Source organism: Schistocerca americana, chromosome 5 (assembly GCF_021461395.2).
Source record: "Schistocerca americana isolate TAMUIC-IGC-003095 chromosome 5, iqSchAmer2.1, whole genome shotgun sequence".
Classification (NCBI taxonomy): Eukaryota; Metazoa; Arthropoda; class Insecta; order Orthoptera; family Acrididae; genus Schistocerca; species Schistocerca americana.
Window position 1 is genome coordinate 756,286,509 of NC_060123.1, and position 18,856 is coordinate 756,305,364.

The 18,856-nt window shown below is 46.0% G+C and overlaps 1 protein-coding gene across 1 annotated transcript in view; it reads right to left on the bottom strand.

Moving 5' to 3' along the window:
• Nucleotides 1-7,509: 7,509 nt before the first annotated feature.
• The window catches only part of LOC124616063, a 44,929-nt gene continuing 33,582 nt past the window's right edge, over nucleotides 7,510-18,856 (bottom strand). The window contains exons 3-4 of the mRNA XM_047144298.1: nucleotides 12,372-12,602; nucleotides 7,510-7,811 (exon numbers count right to left, since the gene is read on the bottom strand). Of these exons, the coding sequence (XP_047000254.1) occupies nucleotides 7,637-7,811; nucleotides 12,372-12,602 (406 nt within the window). The 3' untranslated portion in view covers nucleotides 7,510-7,636. The remainder of the gene's footprint in view (nucleotides 7,812-12,371; nucleotides 12,603-18,856) is intronic.

An 18,856-nucleotide genomic window follows, 5' to 3' on the forward strand; every position in this document is an offset into this window, starting at 1 on the left:
GTGCATCAGAAACAGACTACTCGCTTCACTTGAAGAGAAGTCAGGATGGAACCTGCAGTACTCAATCGCATTGCAGTTTCTCCGTCGCATCATCAATATGAGGGTGCGAGGGTAACAGTAAATGGGCAGTGGTGCACCGGAGACAAGCTACTGACTCGGAAGAGAGATTCCATGCGGTGACCGTAGCCGTATTAGTCACTTGGACAGAAGTCGGCATGGAGCCTGTAGCATTCATTTGTGACAGAAATTCTGTGTTGCATCATCGATGTGAAGGTGCGAGGGTAACAACAAATGGGAAGTTGAGCATCGGAAAAAGGCTGCTGGCCTCCCATGAGAGATTCCAAGTGCTGAAGGTATCCACGTTAGTAGCTTGGAGAGCAGTCGACATGGAGCCCGTAGTATTCAAACGAGACGCAATTTCTGTGACGCATCGTCAGTGTGCCGGTGTGATGGGTTAATGTGCATGATCTGTGGTCTGTCGGAAACAAGCTACTGGACTCCGAAGAGAGGTTTCAAGCGGTGAACGTAGCTGCCTTAGTTGCTTGGAGAGAAGTCAACATTGTTTCTGTAGTAATGAAACGCGATTCTTCTCCTTACACGAGGCATCACAACAACGTTTCACCAGGCAACGCCGGCCAGCTGCTGTTTGTGTATGAGAAATCGGTTGGAAACTTTCCTCATGTCAGCACATTGTAGTTGTCGCCACCGGCGCCAACTTGTGTGAATGCTCTGAAAAGCTAATCATTTGCATATCACAGCATCTTCTTCCTGTCGCTTAAATTTCGCGTCTGTAGCACGTCATCTTCGTGGTGTAGCAATTTTAATGGCCAGTAGTGTAGTTCGCGCACGAGAAATTTGCTTTGTGCAGGACCCTGGATTCTTGTTTTGACAAATTTTAAAAGGATAGGATGATCTCCTTCACATCATAGTCCAAAGGTGGTAGGTACATTCTTTATAAATTCATTTAATGTTGACTTAGTGCCATCAAAGGCCTGAGGGATCAACTGTAACGCATCGCTTATTGAAATACTGCTCTCAGTATCGGCAGAGTTAGGGGTCGTCATGACTCGCTGTGTTTGTGATGCGAAGTGCTGAGTAGAGGCAAGCTGGCGCTGCTCCATTGTGGTACGTGCAGATGCTGCCCTTGGAGCCGAGTTGCTACCACCTGTCCAGAGCTGCGCTATCTCGGGCCGGGCGTGGTGTCGTGTAGCCCGCAGCCGCTGGAGCCGCTGGAGGCGCCTGCTGACGCCCAGGCGGTCCTCCCAGGACCGTGATACGGATTTAGGGCAGTGGTTGCCGGAAGGGCCTACCACTTTAAGCAGATTGAAGGTTACGTTGGACTTCAGGGATGGGATTATTCTGGCAGAGTTTACAGGTGGAGGAGTCAGGTAACTGGCAGAGACCTTCCGCCTTCTATTAACTGTGATTCATAACAACAGTGGTGGAAGAACCTTTGTCTGCAGGTCTACATCTACATCTACATTTATACACCGCAAGCCACCCAACGGTGTGTGGCGGAGGGCACTTTACGTGCCACTGTCATTACCTCCCTTTCCTGTTCCCGTCGCGTATGGTTCGCGGGAAGAACGACTGCCGGAAAGCCTCCGTGCACGCTCGAATCTCTCTAATTTTACATTCGTGATCTCCTCGGGAGGTATAAGTAGGGGGAAGCAATATATTCGATACCTCATCCAGAAACGCACCCTCTCGAAACCTGGACAGCAAGCTACACCACGATGCAGAGCGCCTCTCTTGCAGTGTCTGCCACTCGAGTTTGCTAAACGTCTCCGTAACGCTATCACGCTTACCAAATAACCCCGTGACGAAACGCGCCGCTCTTCTTCGGATCTTCTCTATCTCCTCTGTCAACCCGACCTGGTACGGATCCCACACTGATGAGCAATACTCAAGCATAGGTCGAACGAGTGTTTCGTAAGCCACCTCCTTTGTTGATAGACTACATTTTCTAAGGACTCTCCCAATGAATCTCAACCTGGCACCCGGCTTCCAACAATTAATTTCATATGATCATTCCACTTCAAATCGTTCCGCACGCATACTCCCAGATATTTTACAGAAGTAACTGCTACCAGTGTTTGTTCCGCTATCACATAATCATACAATAAAGGATCCTTCTTTCTATGTATTCGCAATACATTACATTTGTCTATGTTAAGGGTCAGTTGCCACTCCCTGCACCAAGTACCTATCCGCTGCAGATCTTCCTGCATTTCGCAGGAATTTTCTAATGCTGCAACTTCTCTGTATACTACAGCATCATCCGCGAAAAGCCGCATGGAACTTCCGACACTATCTACTAGGTCATATATATATATATATATATATATATATATATATATATATATATATGTTGTGAAAGCAATGGTCCCAAAACACTCCCCTCTGCTTCCGCACCTTGGTGGGCCTGTCCTCCTTTCTCACAGCTTCAAGATAACACTGCAGTAGCAAGGAAAAATCTATATACACTACTGGCCATTAAAATTGCTGCACCACGAAGATGACGTGCTACAGACGCGAAATTTAACCGATAGGAAGAAGATGCTGTTATATGCAAATGATTAGCTTTTCAGAGCATTCAGACAAGGTTGGCGCCGGTGGCGACACCTACAACGTGCTGACATGAGGAAAGTTTCCGACCGATTTCTCATACACAAACAGCAGTTGGCCGGCGTTGCCTGGTGAAACGTTGTTGTGATGCCTCGTGTAAGGAGGAGGAATGCGTATCATCACGTTTCCGACTTTGATAAACGTCGGATTGTAGCCTATCGCGATTGCGGTTTATCGTATCGCGACATTGCTGCTCGCGTTGGTCCAGATCTAATGACTGTTAGCTCAATATAGAAGCGCCTGCGATGCTGTACTCAACGACGAACGTGGGTGCACGAATGGCAAAACGTCATTTTTTCGGATGAATCCGGGTTCTGTTTACAGCATCATGATGATGGTCGCATCCGTGTTTGGCGACATAGCGGAGAAAGCACATTGGAAACGTGTATTCGTCATCGCCATACTGGCGTATCACCCGGCGTGATGGTACGGGGTGCCATTGGTTACACGTCTCGGTCACCTCTTGTTCGCATTGACGCCACTTTGAACAGTGGACGTTACAGTTCAAATGTGTTACGACCCGTGGCTCTACCCTTCATTCGATCCCTGCGAAACCCTACATTTCAGCAGGATAATGCACTACCGCATGTTGCAGGACCTGTACGAGACTTTCTGGATACAGAAAATGTTCGACTTCTGCCCTGGCCAGCACATTCTCCAGATCTCTCACCAATTGAAAACGTCTGGTCAATGGTGGCCGAGCAACTGGCTCGTCACAATACGCTAGTCACTACTCTCGATGAACTGTGGTATTGTGTTGAAGCTGCATAGGTAGCTGTACCTGTACACGCCATCCAAGCTCTATTTGACTCAATGCCAAGGCGTATCGAGGCCGTTACTAAGGCTAGATGTGGTTGTTCTGGGTACTGATTTCTCAGGATCTATGCACCCAACTTGCGTGAAAATGTAATCACATGTCAGTTGTAGTATAATATATTTGTCCAATCAGTACCCGTTTATCATCTGCATTTCTTCTTGCTGTAGCAATTTTAATGGCCCGTAGTGTATTACATTGCTTCTGCTGAAAGGCTGGTGTTCTGAGGAAGGGACAGGTCAAGCTGGAGGTAAGGAATTCCTGGATCGTGACCAGCGGCTGGTTAGGTGGAGGGTGGAGGGGGGGTGAGGATCATGGTTGGACAGTGCTATGAACTAGGAGAGACAGGGATCAGTGTTGGGATTACGTTGGGTCTGGTTGGAGAGACTGGTGGCAAAAGACGTGTTTCCATTTCATGAATCAGGAGAAGGAGAGTAGGTCTTTGACACATCATCAAGGTCAAGCTCAGGTGTCGGGCGGAAGGTGAGGCCTCTACCTACGACCGAAACTTCTGTGGGGCTGAGGGTTTTGGAGGAAAGGTTAACAACAGTGTTAGGGGAATGTTCTGGCTCTGGATTTGGTGCAGTGTTACCAGGAAGTTTTTGGGATGTGGCAAGTTGAAAAGATCAGCTAGGCAGGGTTTGGAGCGCTGTGGGGAGGATAGGGACTGGATACTGGTTCACTGAGGTGGCAGTAGCATGTCAGCAGGTTGGATGACTTATGAAAGCGGTGCTCATAATGCCGTTCCAGGTGCTGGACAGTGTGGGATTCAGTTTCAGAGACACGACGTATACAGCTTGTCTTGGAGGGTTGCTGAGGTAGTTCTGGCATGCCTGTGCCGTACAGATGTGTATTTGCAGTACCAGTTTAGTGAGGACCAGGGACCAGCACAACCTGAGAAGATGCTCATTATGAAAGCAGGGGTGGGATCCAGAGAAAGGAATTTTTGCAGTTAGACCATTGTACGGGTGGGGGGTGTACTGTGGTTTAGGCAGCGTTTAAGAAACAGGATGTGGGACTGGGTTTTAGCCAGGGAAAGGGATACTCTTCTCAACTGGTGCAGAAAGATGGAGCGGGTACATTGTGGTAGGGACACTGTAGGTAAAACGGGAAGGACACGGAAATGGGCAAATGAAGGAGTTAGATTGTCGTGAGGGGAGCTCAATAACAGAAAAGAGGAGTAAAAAAATACGACACGCAAAAACATGCACAGATACGTTAAAAATGTACAGAAACAAGCGAAAAAAGGAACCGACGAGGAACGGGATATGCGTGCGTAAGGGAAAAGTGGGGGACGGGGGATCGGTTAGACTGAGGATCAAAGTTCGTGTGGCACAGGTAGGTGTGGAGAATAAAATGTAAAAATAAGTGAGGATGAGGCATAAAATGGGATCAATAGGAATAATTATTATTTGCAGTGGGAAGAACTTGGAGCATCAGATGCTGCACCGACACCCCGTGCAGTCACGAAGCCACATTTTTAGTGGAAGAAATCGTTCGTACAGAGTTGCTCGGAAGTGTGTGCAGTTTGAAAGGCGGTGAATAAACACTGGAAAGAAGAGAGGAAATGTACAGAGAGAAGAATAATACTATAGAGAATAGTAACAAAGGAAAACATTGCAGAGTTGTGCGATTGTAGAAAACCCGTTAGGCAAAAATCAAACAATGGAAACTCCAGGTTTGAATTTCAACAGTATAAGGAAAAGATAGATCTACTAACTGTAAAGATGACACATTGGCTTGCTGACAGGCACAATGAAAAGATGCTTACACATTTAGCTTCCAGTCAAAGCCTTCAGAAAGTGAAACACACACACATTCACTCACACGAGCAACCACACCACACACACACACACACACACACACACACGACCACCATCTCTGACAGGTGGGACAGGGATGTGGCTGTAATGTGGGATGGAAACAGCAATCTCTAGAGGAGGGGGGGGGGGACAGCAGCAAATGGGTGGGGGGGGGGGGGGGAAGAGAGAGAGGAACGCTGACTGGCGGACTGTGTAGGACCAGACTGCCGAAAGGCGCAGTGTCAGCAGGTTGTGGGGTTGGGAGGTGAGGGGAAAAGGACAGGAGTGGGGAAGGGGGAAGACGGGGGGACGCATTGGCAGAGTGTGGCACACAAAGAGGGTGAGCGGGCGAGAATGGGAAGGAGGTGACGGGACAGAGGGTGCGAAAACTGTCGGACGGAGGGTGTGGGGACTGTAGGTTGACGGGAATGGAGAAACCGAAATGATGCTATTTGAAGCTAAATCGTTAAAAGGTAACATACGATGATTAGGATGTCATAGAAGCAAAACGTATGACGTTTTTACACCTTAAATCTCCAAAAATATCTAAACTGGAAGGCACACATTGACTACTTAACAGCTTAGTATTTTCAATTTGTATTTTGGCAGGTGCGAGAAACACAGACTAGAAAGGTAGTCTATAACTTCTACTTTGAGTCAGCTATTCATTATGGCATAATCTTATGGGGAAATTCAACAAATGAGACTCCTAGTATTACAGAAGAAAATACTTAGGAACATAAGTGTTACCAAACAACAGGTGTCCTGTCAACTATTGTTAAAAGATTTCAATACACTATCTATACCCTCCCTTTACATATATGAGGTGATGTTATTCTTATATAAAAGTCAGCATACAGTAAACTCTGTTTCGTCCACAACTAAAATACTCACCACAGAGAGAATTTTAAACTCTTGAAACACTACTGAAAACTTTTTACCCAAACACCAGGGTAGAAGGGACTTAAAATTTACAATAAAATAAAAGGCAGTAATATATTTAACATGGAGTTTGGTTCATTTAAAAGATTAGTTTTTACCATTCTAGTGGAAAAGTGTTATTAGTCTATTGACGAATTCAATGGGGACAGTTTCAGAGTTTTAAGATGGTAATTATGCATTTTATTTTTGTATACTGGAAACTGCAGTATGCATTTGTGTAGCAGTATCTCAGTAGTATACATAAAATAATGTAAACTATTGCATTTCTCTTTAAAAATGTTTCTTATTTTAAATCCTGACACGTCTCCCACAAATTGTGTATTACGAGACAAATAAGAATGACGACAAGGCGCGACGGTGAGTGCGTGTTTCCACCTGCTGTGGAGGGTCGCTTATGCTTTAGACTCACAGCTTTGCAGGTCTGTCAGCAAGCAAAATCGAGAATGGTGACCACAAGATATTTATAATGTGTAAGTTGGCACACACATCAGCAGGGTGACAGATCATTCATGGAGTGGATCACCAAACCCACACTTGTGCCAATCCACAATGTGTGCTGAAACCACGACAAATGAAATAAAATGACAAAAATTGTTTTCCTAATGAGCCCTCCAATTGTGATGTTGTTAATGTTTATGTTTTATAACTTCTAATTATATGTAAATCGTGAAATATAGATTAGAAATACTGAACAATGGAATGGCAGTGAAGTGTGACTTCTGGTGACACTGACTGTGCAGCAATGTGTTTCAGAACCTCTAGAATATGAAAACTGGTCAGATCTGACAGTTGAGCTCTGGATCAGTGCAACATGGAAAGCATGTAATGTATGTATGACTGACACTTTATTAACAACATTATGAGAAGGAAAGTTGCTACTCAACATATAGCGGAAATGCCGAGTTCGTCCTGGATTTTCCATTGTTTGACACTTTATTAATTTATTTCCATTTCGTCCCAAATAAAAATCGTTGTGTCCTTTCGTTAGTGTATTACTATCTGCAGGTGACATCAAAATAGTGCACATATGAAATAACTGAAAAGTGTGAAACAGGCATCTGAAAGACATTCAGGACACATGGAGGTAGGATTGCCTGCCCATTCAGATTTAAAGGACAATTTCATCAACACAAGGATATGGCAATAAAAGGTATGAATATGACATTCACTATGGTGCCAAAAATTCCCATTTGTGTAATGATAATTGTGACAATGAGTTTCAATATGGAGGGAAATAAAATCAGTTTCAGTGTCTGACATAATGAATTCTTTTGTGAAATAAAATTTTTTTAAACACGAAAAATTGCATTTTTATTTCGGCCAACACTTTCTTGGCTCTTATACAATAATTTCATAAATCCATATTTTGTCTTTTACTTGCTTTTCAAACAGTTCACTCATCCAGGGGCTCCAATGTTACATTCTGCAGTCTGAAAACCAAAATTATTTCTCAGTACCCTATGTCAGTGTCATCATCATCATCCGTTTCGTAATCTGTTAGGAAGTCATTATCTGTCCATCGGAAAGTATTAATTATCCTGAGCCGAGGCATTTGACTCTGCATCTCAGCAAAAACATTTTTGTAGAAAACCTCATCCTCTTCCTCATACGTCACATGTAGTTCTCTGGAAAAAGAAAGAGAAAAAGTAACTGCAAAATTTGTATTTCTGTATTTTATTACACCCTATTTCTTGTAATACTACAAACCATAAACATTGATGAACTGTGTCATAAATGAAGTGCAAAGGAAATTTATCAGAATTTTTAAACTTAGGAGATACAAATTCTAGTTAATACCTATCTTCATATTAAACAGGTTTTAACTGTGGAAATATGTGGGTAGCATATGGTGTTTTGACTGATATCTCAATAAAGGACTTGGAGAAATGAAGAACCTACAAAAACAGTGAAAACTGGTCTCAACATGCAGCTGAGGTAAGTACTAAATGATTTCTATTGTGTTTTTCATTCTAATTATTTCTCGAATACATCAAATCCAATGAAATTTGGAATAATGCACTATTTTGCGACTGATGATTTTAAAGAAAGTGTTTTTTTCCTCTGTGCCTTAAATACCTGAGGACCATCCTACAAGATATTTTCAAAATTTTCCCTTTTTTCCAGTCAGTCTTCTGATTGGTTCAATACAACCCACCACAAAGTCCTCCCGTGAGCCAATCTCTTGATTTCAGTTGCATCTTGTGTCCTCAATTATTTGTTGGATGTATTACACTCTCCTTCTACACTTTTTACTCCTCACAACTCCTCCTAGTACCACGGAAGTCATTGCTCAATGTCCTAACACATATCCTATCATCCTGTTTCTCTCCTATCATCCTATCCCTCTTCTTGTCAGTGTTCTCCACACTGATTCTGCACATAACCCTTCTCTCATTTCTTATAACAGCCCACCTAACTTTCAACACTCTTCTATCAATTTTCTTCTCTTCTCTTCCAGTTTTCTCATAGTCTGTGCCTCGCTTTCATACAATGCTGTACTCCAAACGTACATTATCAGAAATTTCTTCTTCTAATTAAGGTTGATGTTTGATACCAGCAGACTTCTCCTGGCCAGAAATGCCCTCTATGCCTGTGCTAATTTGCTTTATACGTATTGTTTGGTTATAATTAAAGTTCAGCCACTTACACAGGTCCAGTGTGGGCTGAATTATCATATGGCAGTGAATCTTGGTAGGTATGCTAATGTGTTAATGCAGGACCAATTTATGCTGGAAAAACAATTACTTCCAACTACGGCCACTACGAGCAAATCTGGCACAGTACACCGTTTGTACGACATCCACACTATCGTTTGACAAGCTGTAACGTGAGTGAACAGTAGTGATAATTGAGGAGAAAGACTGTGTGCTGTTAGTGAAACAGTTTCATGTGAACGGCAGCAATTCCAGTGCTGCACTGACAGAGGGGCCAGATGTCATTAAATGCTTTAAAGAAAATGACGATGAAATTTAAAAACGTGGGTGGGCTAGGTGTGGCACCTGGAAGAGGAATGCATCCTACCGCAGTGGAAGTTATTGACACAGTTATTGTTGCTGCAACTCAGTATGCAGCACGTGTCCCGGCTAATGCTAGTGTTTGTGCCCTTCCACGAGAATTGTCCATCCTGTGGTCAATGGTGTGGACAGTTTTTGTGTGGTGTCACCGCCAGACACCACACTTGCTAGGTGGTAGCCTTTAAATCGGCCACGGTCCGTTAGTATACGTTGGACCCGCGTGTCGCCACTGTCAGTGATTGCAGACCGAGCGCCGCCACACGGCAGGTCTAGTCTAGAGAGACTCCCTAGCACTCGCCGCAGTTGTACAGCCGACTCTGCTAGCGATGGTTCACTTACTACAGACACTCTCATCTGCAGAGACAACAGTTTAGCATAGCCTTCAGCTACGTCATTTGCTACGACCTAGCAAGGCGCCATATTCAGTTACTGTAACTAATTACTTCAAGACTGTATTCTGAACAAATAATATTGTGAATCATGTACCGTCAACTTTAATCAATGGATTAAAGTTAAGTATGAAAGTAATTACGTCCGCTTTCTGAATTCTCATTCCCTGTCATGTTCCAGACCTCACGTCAGCATAGTCCTTCCCTCCTCACGCCAGCCTGCGTGAGCTAAAACGCGTGCATTTAGACTGGTGCCCCTACAAGATCCGGACGGTGCAGCAACCAAATCATCATATCTGCAGCAACGTACTGAATTAGCTCTTCAGTTTTCGGACAGATAGAAGTCGATGACATGCGACCAGGCAATTTTCTATGGAGTGAAGAGGCACATTCTACACTACAGGGTACAGTAAATACACAGAACTGCCAAATTTAAGGGTACTGTTAAACTGCATGTTGTGCACCAAGAACCACTGCAGTTGCTGTATATGACTGCTTGGTGTGGAGTCACAAGCATCTTTATTCTTCGTCCGTTCTGTGAAGAGGATACATCCATAGCGCCTGTCGGGGGTGGTGGGGGGGGGGGGCCCTCTGTGATGCCTTTACGTTATGGAGACCTCCTTGTACAGCACGTGATTCCTGCTTTGGAAGAGCACAACTGTGTGGAAACCATTCTTTTCATGTAAGATGGGCCAACATTGCATGTCACTCACCCAGCGAAAGATCTGCTTAGTGCAACCTTCCTTAAAACATATTATATCGAGAGGTTTTCAGATGCATTGCCTGCAAGATGACCTGATCTGAATCCATATGACTCTCGACTCTGGGAATACCTAAAAGAATACCTTTACCAGAGGCACATTAGGTCTCTACCTGATCTGAAGGCCAGTACGCAGGAACACATAGCTTAAATTCCACCGGAACTACTGTGAGCAAGTGTTGATCACATCGTTTTACAGAAGTAGCATCTCATTCGACATCTCCAGTGCTCGTACAGAATGAATTAACCCTTTAGTGACCAAATTATTTCTGGAAGTTGTAGATTTTTTATGAACACTTTATTGGGCTAAGAAACCGTTCATAAAATCATAGTTTAAATCTTGAAATGAGAGTTTAGCCTATGAGTGTAAAAAAATTAGTGGGAACTATTGGAACTGTGGAGTAACTTCACTTGCTAATTTAAAACAAATGTATTTCCTTTATTTTTTAGTACAAAAACATGTTAAACATTACATTTATATTTGTATTAGTTCATACTGTCCTTTGAGTTCACTAAGGTGATGTACTATGGAACTTAGAGAAGCATGGTGCTACATACAAAGGTACACGACAGTTGCTACTCATTACTTTTGTTCGCTTTTCTTTGTTCTTGGTGCTACATTGGCGGCATCTTCTGTTTGTTGTACCTTTTGTAGGGAAATGAGTTCCAACTTTCTCCAGACGAACTTCATCTGGTACTCCAGACACACCTCTTATTGGTGTTTGACCTTCCTCTTCTCTTACGACTTGAGAAGCCAGAGATAAGCTGCCTTGCCAAGTGCAGTCTAAATGTTAGCTGGTCTGCTTTTGTCTTCTGTAGCTTCCACATAACGTAGGAACTGACAACTGCCAAATGCACAAGAAAGGAAAACAGTTTGTGCCACCACTTCCACGAACGACGGCCTACAGCATACCGTTGACGCAGCTGATCAAATCTATCGACTCCTCCCATTATTTTATTATACTCTGCCACAGCCAATGGGCAGAATACTTCAGTTCTGCTTCCACTAACTTACCTTGTAATATTTATGTAATTTTCAGTCAAATGCAGCAAATATCCACGAATACTATCTCCCTCATAAATACAAAAATAGATGAATACAACACAAGTCACTTCACACGCAAAAGGAAAGCACACTATCCAAAAAACGCTGTAGCGGTCGAAACAGTGGCTCGTTTTCACACGGGAACTGCGCTTCTGCAATGATTGACTCACAAGGTAGAAAAACAACAGCTTTAGCCTAACTGTTGACAATCTATACATAGTTAGCACACTCTAACAGAGATGGTAGCATAAGTTAGAAGTGGGAACACGGATTACCACTGAACTTAAAGAGAAAACAAATAAGTGGGAACTATTTGCATTCGCAGCACCAGATTCGCACCTGGTCGCCAAAATTGAAACTAATTTTTCTCCAGCGTAAAACTGTTCTGCGTTAACGCATTAGAATACAAATCGAGTTTCGCTTCCATATGATAATTACTGGACATCTGCGAGTATCTGCACTTTAATTACAGCCATTTGGTATGTCATCATTGCTTCATGCATCGTGTGTTACTTTATTTCCAATGTATCAGAACTGCATCACTTCTTCATGGACACCAGTTTTGATGTTAAATCCATAACTAATCTGATATAGCTAAAGCTCATTAATTTAATCTTTCCTGGTTTCTTTCTCAATCTGTAGTGTGTTCTCATTAGACTGTTCTTTCCATTCAACAGGTTCTGAAATTCTTCCTCCCTTTCACAAGCCAATAGGAGTATCATCAGTGAATGATATTATTAATATCCATTCTCCCTGAATTTTAATCCACTCTTCCATCTTTCTTTTGTTTCTTTCACTGCTTCTTTGATATATAAACTGGAAAGTTGGGATTGAAAGTTTATATCCCTGCCTTACACTCTCTCTAATACTAGCACTCCGTTCCCAGTCTCGTGGAAGTCATCGAGGTCGCGCGGTAGAAACGCAAAGTCATCAGAACCGGGCTCGGACGGTGAACAGAAGCAGCAGGAGCAACCTACCTGAGGTTCACGAGCCTCACAGAAAATTCTTCAAATGGCACAGCTCTGATGTGGCCGCTGTACAGGATATCGAGGCAGCGCAGTTGCTTCAAGTCCAGGACGTGCCGTAGGCTTGGCTGCAGATCTGTCAGGTCGTCAATGTACTGGAGGAGCAGCGTGCGGAGGGCCGGCAGCTGCGCCACGTGCGCCACGGCAGATCCGCCCAGCCCACTGCATCCGGAAAGATCCAGTCTAGAAGAACAAACAGAAAAATAATGTAACACTTTAAGATGTTGCTGACAACATGAAATTTGCTGTGTAATACACAGTACGACAAAAAAGAAAGGCAATGAATTATCCAAATGGGACAGAAATCAGTACATGTACAGACAAACAAATGGTTACATGTTGTATACATAGTTCCGTGTAGTCGGCGCGTACACAACTGTCCCACTAGAGCGCACCCCGCTAAGCACAGCAGCGCAGGCGCAGCGCTCGTCCGTCTCCGCACTACGAGATGGCGCTGCCTTAGAGACGGACCAAATTCTGCTTCCGTCGATCTGCGTATTAATATGTAACGCAGCCAATGAGATTGCTGCTAACGTAGAACCTTTTCTCCTCTCGGATCACACTCGCGCAGTGATACCTGAACAAGCGAGGTATTATAACGAGTGTACAGACCTCCAATTAGTCAGTCTGCATTAGTCTGTACCAGTCTATAGTCAAGTTTCAGTGTGCGCCTAATAAGATTATCATATTCCTGTACATAGCCACGAAGATAAATGTATAGACACTTTGTCAAGTATCAGAGATATGTGAGAATAAGATTAACGTACCAAGACCAAAGGAACTTCAGATTGTCAATTGTAAATAGCATCCAGAATCAAGTTACGTAATGTTTATGCTTGTTATCATTTCAATAAATGTGTGAGAAAATTAATCAAGTTCTGTTTGAAGTCGGTCACCGTCAACCTGCTACTCTAAGCGTGCAAGTGGCATATCTACCGTCCGACCTAACGGCAGAAGATAAACACGCCACAATAAGACCACGAGACATATTGCTGACACTCGCCTACTTCGTTAGATCGACAAGTCAAATAATCTGATGGTGTGTGTACCGAATGTCTTACAGTACGCACACCACATTACAATTTCAGAAAAAACTGGATGATTCATTCAGGAGAGAGAGCTCCACAAATTGAGCAAATCAATAGCGCATTGGTCCATCTCTGGCACCTGTGCAAGCTTGGCACTGATGACAGAGTTGTCGAGTGTCCTCCTGAGGAATATCGGGCCAAATTCTGTCCTATTGATCCATCAGATCGTCATAATTCTGAGACTGTTGGAGGACCCTACCCATAACGCTCCAAATGCTCTCAATTGGGAAGACATCCGGCAAACTTGTTGACCGAGGTAGGGTTTGCGAAGCACCAAGAAAAGCAGTAGAAACTCTCGCCCTGTGGAGGCAGGCATTATCTTGCCGAAACGTAAGCCAAGGACAGCTCGCCACGAACGGCGACAAAACGGGGCGTTGAGTAGCACCGACTTACTGTCGTGCCGCAAGTGTTCCGAGGACGACAACCGAAGGAGTGCTGAAAACAAATGGCACCTCAAACCGTCACTTCCGGTTGTCGCACCGTATGGCGGGTGACAGACACGTTGATATCCCTCTGCTATCCGGGGTACCTCCAGACGCGTCTTCAGTCTGGAATAAAATTGTCTTCAGTGATGAGCTCTGCTTGAAATTGAGCCACAGTGACCAGCAAAGACCTGCCTGGGGACACCCCGGAATGTAGTGGGGTACCAACCGACAGCAAAACAACCGGAACTGATAGTCTGGAGTGCCACTTGTTTTCGTAGCAGGTCACTTTCGGTTGTTATCCTCGGAAAACTTGTGGCATAGCAGTAAGTCGACACTATTTGGTTGCCATCCACAGCACCCTTACAGCACAGTGATACGTCAACGATATTCTACGCCCCTTTTGATTGCCCTTCCTGCTCTTACATTTCAGCAAGATAATGCCCGCCCGCACACTGCGAGAGTTGCTATTGCTCGTCTTCACGCTCGCCAAACTCTACCTCGGCCAGCGAGGTTGCCGGATCTCTCCCCAACTGAGAGCATTTGGAGCATTACAGGCAGGGCTTTAATGATGTCAGGATTTCGATGACAGAATTGGGCACCCAATATCCGTCAGGACGACATCCGACAACTCTGTCGATCGAAGCCGAGCCGAATAACTGCTTGCGTACAGGCCAGAGGTAGACCGACGCGTAGTCGAATTGCTCAATTTCTGAAGCTCTTTCTCTCGAATAAATCATCCAACTTTTCTGAAATTTTAATGATTTGTTTGTCTGTGCACGTACATCACATCTGCCAGTTTCCATCCCTCTGGACAATTCCTTCGTGGTGTGACGTTTTCTTGACTTAGAGCGGCATTTACACGTGAGTAATTTCCTGTGCACACTAAGTGCAGCAGCTGTTGCAAGTACATGCACGGGAACAGACTTTCACTCAGCTCTGTCCCGTGGCACAATCTTCTGGGCCTTTGCAGCTAAGGGTAAAAAGTACAGGGTCTTCATTAATGAGTGGTGCATTTTCATACATTTATTGATTTATACGGGCACATTTTACATCATAATTTTACATCACTACATGACTACGGAGAGCACAGGCTCGCTGTGTCGTTGGGACCGGAACACGGGTCCGGGAACTGCGACGGACGAGCCCGGACGCGGTCGGGGTAGTATCTGGAGCTCAGCGGGAACGTGACACGCACACCGACAGTGGCCCCAATGCCCGATGCGACGACGGTGGGCCCGGGAGCTGTGACGGGCAGTCGGCCGACGAGACGGGAGGAGACGTCTGGAGAACTGAAGACGAGATCACAGCCAGTGAAGTGGCCTGCCGGGGACAGTGTGTTAAGAGCAGATGGCAGGCAGGGTGCAAGCTGGCCGTGTCGTGTGGTGTGACGTCATTACGGTGCGGCACGGGCATTCGAAATGGACGCGGCGGCCAGCTCGCGTGACGCAGTCTGCCGGCTGCCGGAGTGCCCGTTTGGAGCACGGTCTCGGGGGCTGCCCGGCCAGGTCGGGGACGGGACGAGGTGGGTGTGGCTGCGCACTGGCAGCTGGCGGTACCCGTGCACCGCTGACGGCTAGGGGAGTGGGCTCTGCCTAACAGGTCGCACGGGGAGTGTCGTCCGTGGACAAGTCCTCCACTGAAACTTCCTAGCAGATTAAAACTGTGTGCCGGACCGAGACTCGAAGTGCTAGGAAGTTTCATATCAGCGCACACTCCGCTGCAGAGTGAAAATCTCATTCTGGGAACATCCTCCAGGCTGTGGCTGAGCCATGTCTCCGCAATATCCTTTCTTTCAGGAGTGCTAGTTCTGCAAGTTTCGCAGGAGAGCTTCTGTAAAGTTTGGAAGGTAGGAGACGAGATACTGGCAGAAGTAAAGCTGTGAGGACGGGGCGTGAATTGTGCTTGGGTAGCTCAGGGGTAGAGCACTTGCCCACGAAAGGCAAAGGTCCCGAGTTCGAATCTCGGTGCGGCACACAGTTTTAATCTGCTAGGAAGTTTCATATCAGCGCACACTCCGCTGCAGAGTGAAAATCTCTTTCTGGGAACATCCTCCTGGCTGTGGCTAAGCCATGTCTCCGCAATATCCTTTCTTTCAGGAGTGCTAGTTCTGCAAGTTTCGCAGGAGAGCTTCTGTAAAGTTTGGAAGGTAGGAGACGAGATACTGGTAGAAGTAAAGCTGTGAGGACGGGGCGTGAGTCGTGCTTGGGTAGCTCAGGGGTAGAGCACTTGCCCAAGAAAGGCAAAGGTCCCGAGTTCGAATCTCGGTGCGGCACACAGTTTTAATCTGCTAGGAAGTTTCATATCAGCGCACACTCCGCTGCAGAGTGAAAATCGCATTCAAGTCCTCCACTGGTTTGAAGATCTGAACGATAATCGGAGTAGTTGAGGTGAAAGCTGTCTCAATTCTGTCCACGGAGACTTTAGTCGGCTCGCCATTACATTTGATCTGCAAAATGTTCTCGTCACGGTGATCGTGCGGTGCACTCTATGGCAGCGTAAGTGGTGGCCGTGCCACGTCTACGCACAATACCGGGTCAAAAGTATTTAACGCGACAAACTCCTGGAGGTTGTAGGGGACGTCAAAACAAATATTTTCCCCTAATGTCATTTTTACCTATGAGGATTATTTAAACTGGTGGAGGCTGTATTATGCTCGTCAGTTGTTAGACGCCGTATTGCGATCTTGAGATGTTAGAGGGTTTATTACGCTCTTCAGTTGTGGGCAACTGCTGTCCACCAGTGTAGTAGTGCATTGTCTCTGTTTACTAGTAGAGCGATACACCTGGAGTGAGTACACTGACACGGTTGGTGCGTACTACGTAGCGCACCACAACGGACGAGCTGCACAGCGGGTTTAGCAACAGCAATATCCTAATCGCCGTATCCCGCATCATACGACCTTTGCTGCTGTGTACCAACGTCTGCGTGAGACCGGGTCATTTAGCACATTACCTGGACAGGGACGCCGTCGCACGGTAAGAACACTGCAGTTTGAGGAAGCTGTCTTGTAGCATGTGGAGCCGGGTGCTTCAGTCAGCACTCGTGCAATTGCACGTGACATTGGGACTAATCAGACGAATGTAAGAACAGTCCTTCGAGAGCAATTGTTACGTCCATTTCACTTATAGCGTGTCCACAACCTGGAATCAGTTGATTATCCACCCAGAGCACAGTTTTCGCAGTGGTACCTGGAACAGTGTGAAATGCATCCTACATTTCCATCCTCTGTGTTGTTTAGCGATGAAGCAACGTTCGGGCGCGATGGAGTCTTCAACATGCACAATTCGCATGTTTGGAGTGAGGATAACCTACATGCCACAGTTACTAGCGCTCATCAAGTGCGGTTCTTCGTTAATGTGTGGGTCGGTGTTGTTGGGGACTGTTTAATTGGGCCGTATCTGCTACCTAGGCCATTAAATGGCAGGCACTATTACAGTTTTCTCGCCAGAGCATTGCCAGGATTGCTGGAAGACGTGCCGCTCCCTACAAGACAACGCATGTGGCGCCGGCACATTTCAGTGGTCGCGTGCGTCGATTCCTGGACCGACGGTTCCCAGAAACGTGGATTGGCAGAGGTGGTCCTGTACCGTGGCCTGCTCGATCCCCAGATATGTCCCCTCTGGACTTTTTTGTGTGGGGAGAGATGCGCAACCTTGTTTACGCACCTCCTGTTGCATCAGAAGAGGGTCTGGTTGCCCGGATAGTAGCAGCAGCAGGAACAGTTCAGGATACTCCTGGGGTTTTGCCCGTGTCAGACATAACATGATCCGATGGTGTAACATTTGTTTACGTGGGTCAATGGAGGCATTTCTGAAAATCTACTGTAATTGAAATTGGGTTGTGTTAATGTGTTGTCTCTTGGTCATAAAAAAATGGAAAAGTGTTTCTTGGTTTAATTAATTTGCCGCCAGAGAAATCTTCCTCTACCGGTTTAAATACTCCTCATAGGAAAAAATGACATTGGGGAAAAATATTTGTTTTGATGTCCCCTACAACCTCCCAGAGTTTGTCGGTATAAATACTTTTCACCCTGTATAATGTGGAACAGTGTAAATCGGCTCGAGCAAATACCCACTGGTACTGTGCCGTGTCGGCGCGTGCAGTCGGAGGTCGGCTGTACGACTGCGCAGATGTTGTGCCGGTGTCGGGCACCGAGGCAGCGTGTGACGGTAGTACCTCCTCCACTAATTCACCGGGAATGGCGAGCGAGTGAGCACAGGCGAGGTGTACAGGTGGAATACCGATGTCGTCCTTGGGATTATTCGCAGGCCGAGAAGTACGAGCCGAAGTGCGTCCGTCCGGGTGATGCCGTGACACGTCAGGGATGCTTCCGGTATACAGTGGAGCCGTTCCGGGTGGCTACGCACACGTCACGTGCACGACGACGAGTCCGCAACTGTGTCGGACTGCCGTCGCGTGCCGCCCAATGTGCAAACTACGTCTCATCTCACTGGCTCAAATGGCTCTGAGCACTATGGGACTTAACTACTGTGGTCATCAGTCCCCTAGAACTTAGAACTACTTAAACCTAACTAACCTAAGGACATCACACACATCCATGCCCGAGGCAGGATTCGAACCTGCGAACGTAGCAGTCCCGCGGTTCCGGACTGCGCGCCTAGAACCGCTAGACCACCGCGGCCGGCTCATCTCACTGGCACCGTTTGATTCGTGGACACGACAGGACGATGCAAACAGTCGGCACTCGTTCAAATCCGTCAAGGTGTCAGTGGGGCGCCACGCATTGTACTCGATCCGCGTGGTCCGTGGCTGACAGAATCGGAAATAGGCGTAACTGTCCACGAGGCGTGGAGGTCTAGCTCGCACTGGCTTTTGCTTCGCTGGGTGCTCCACCGTCGTCACAGGTTGGCCCGGCCATTAAATCTCCTCCCACAGGTAAACACTGACGTGCTGCTACCCACGT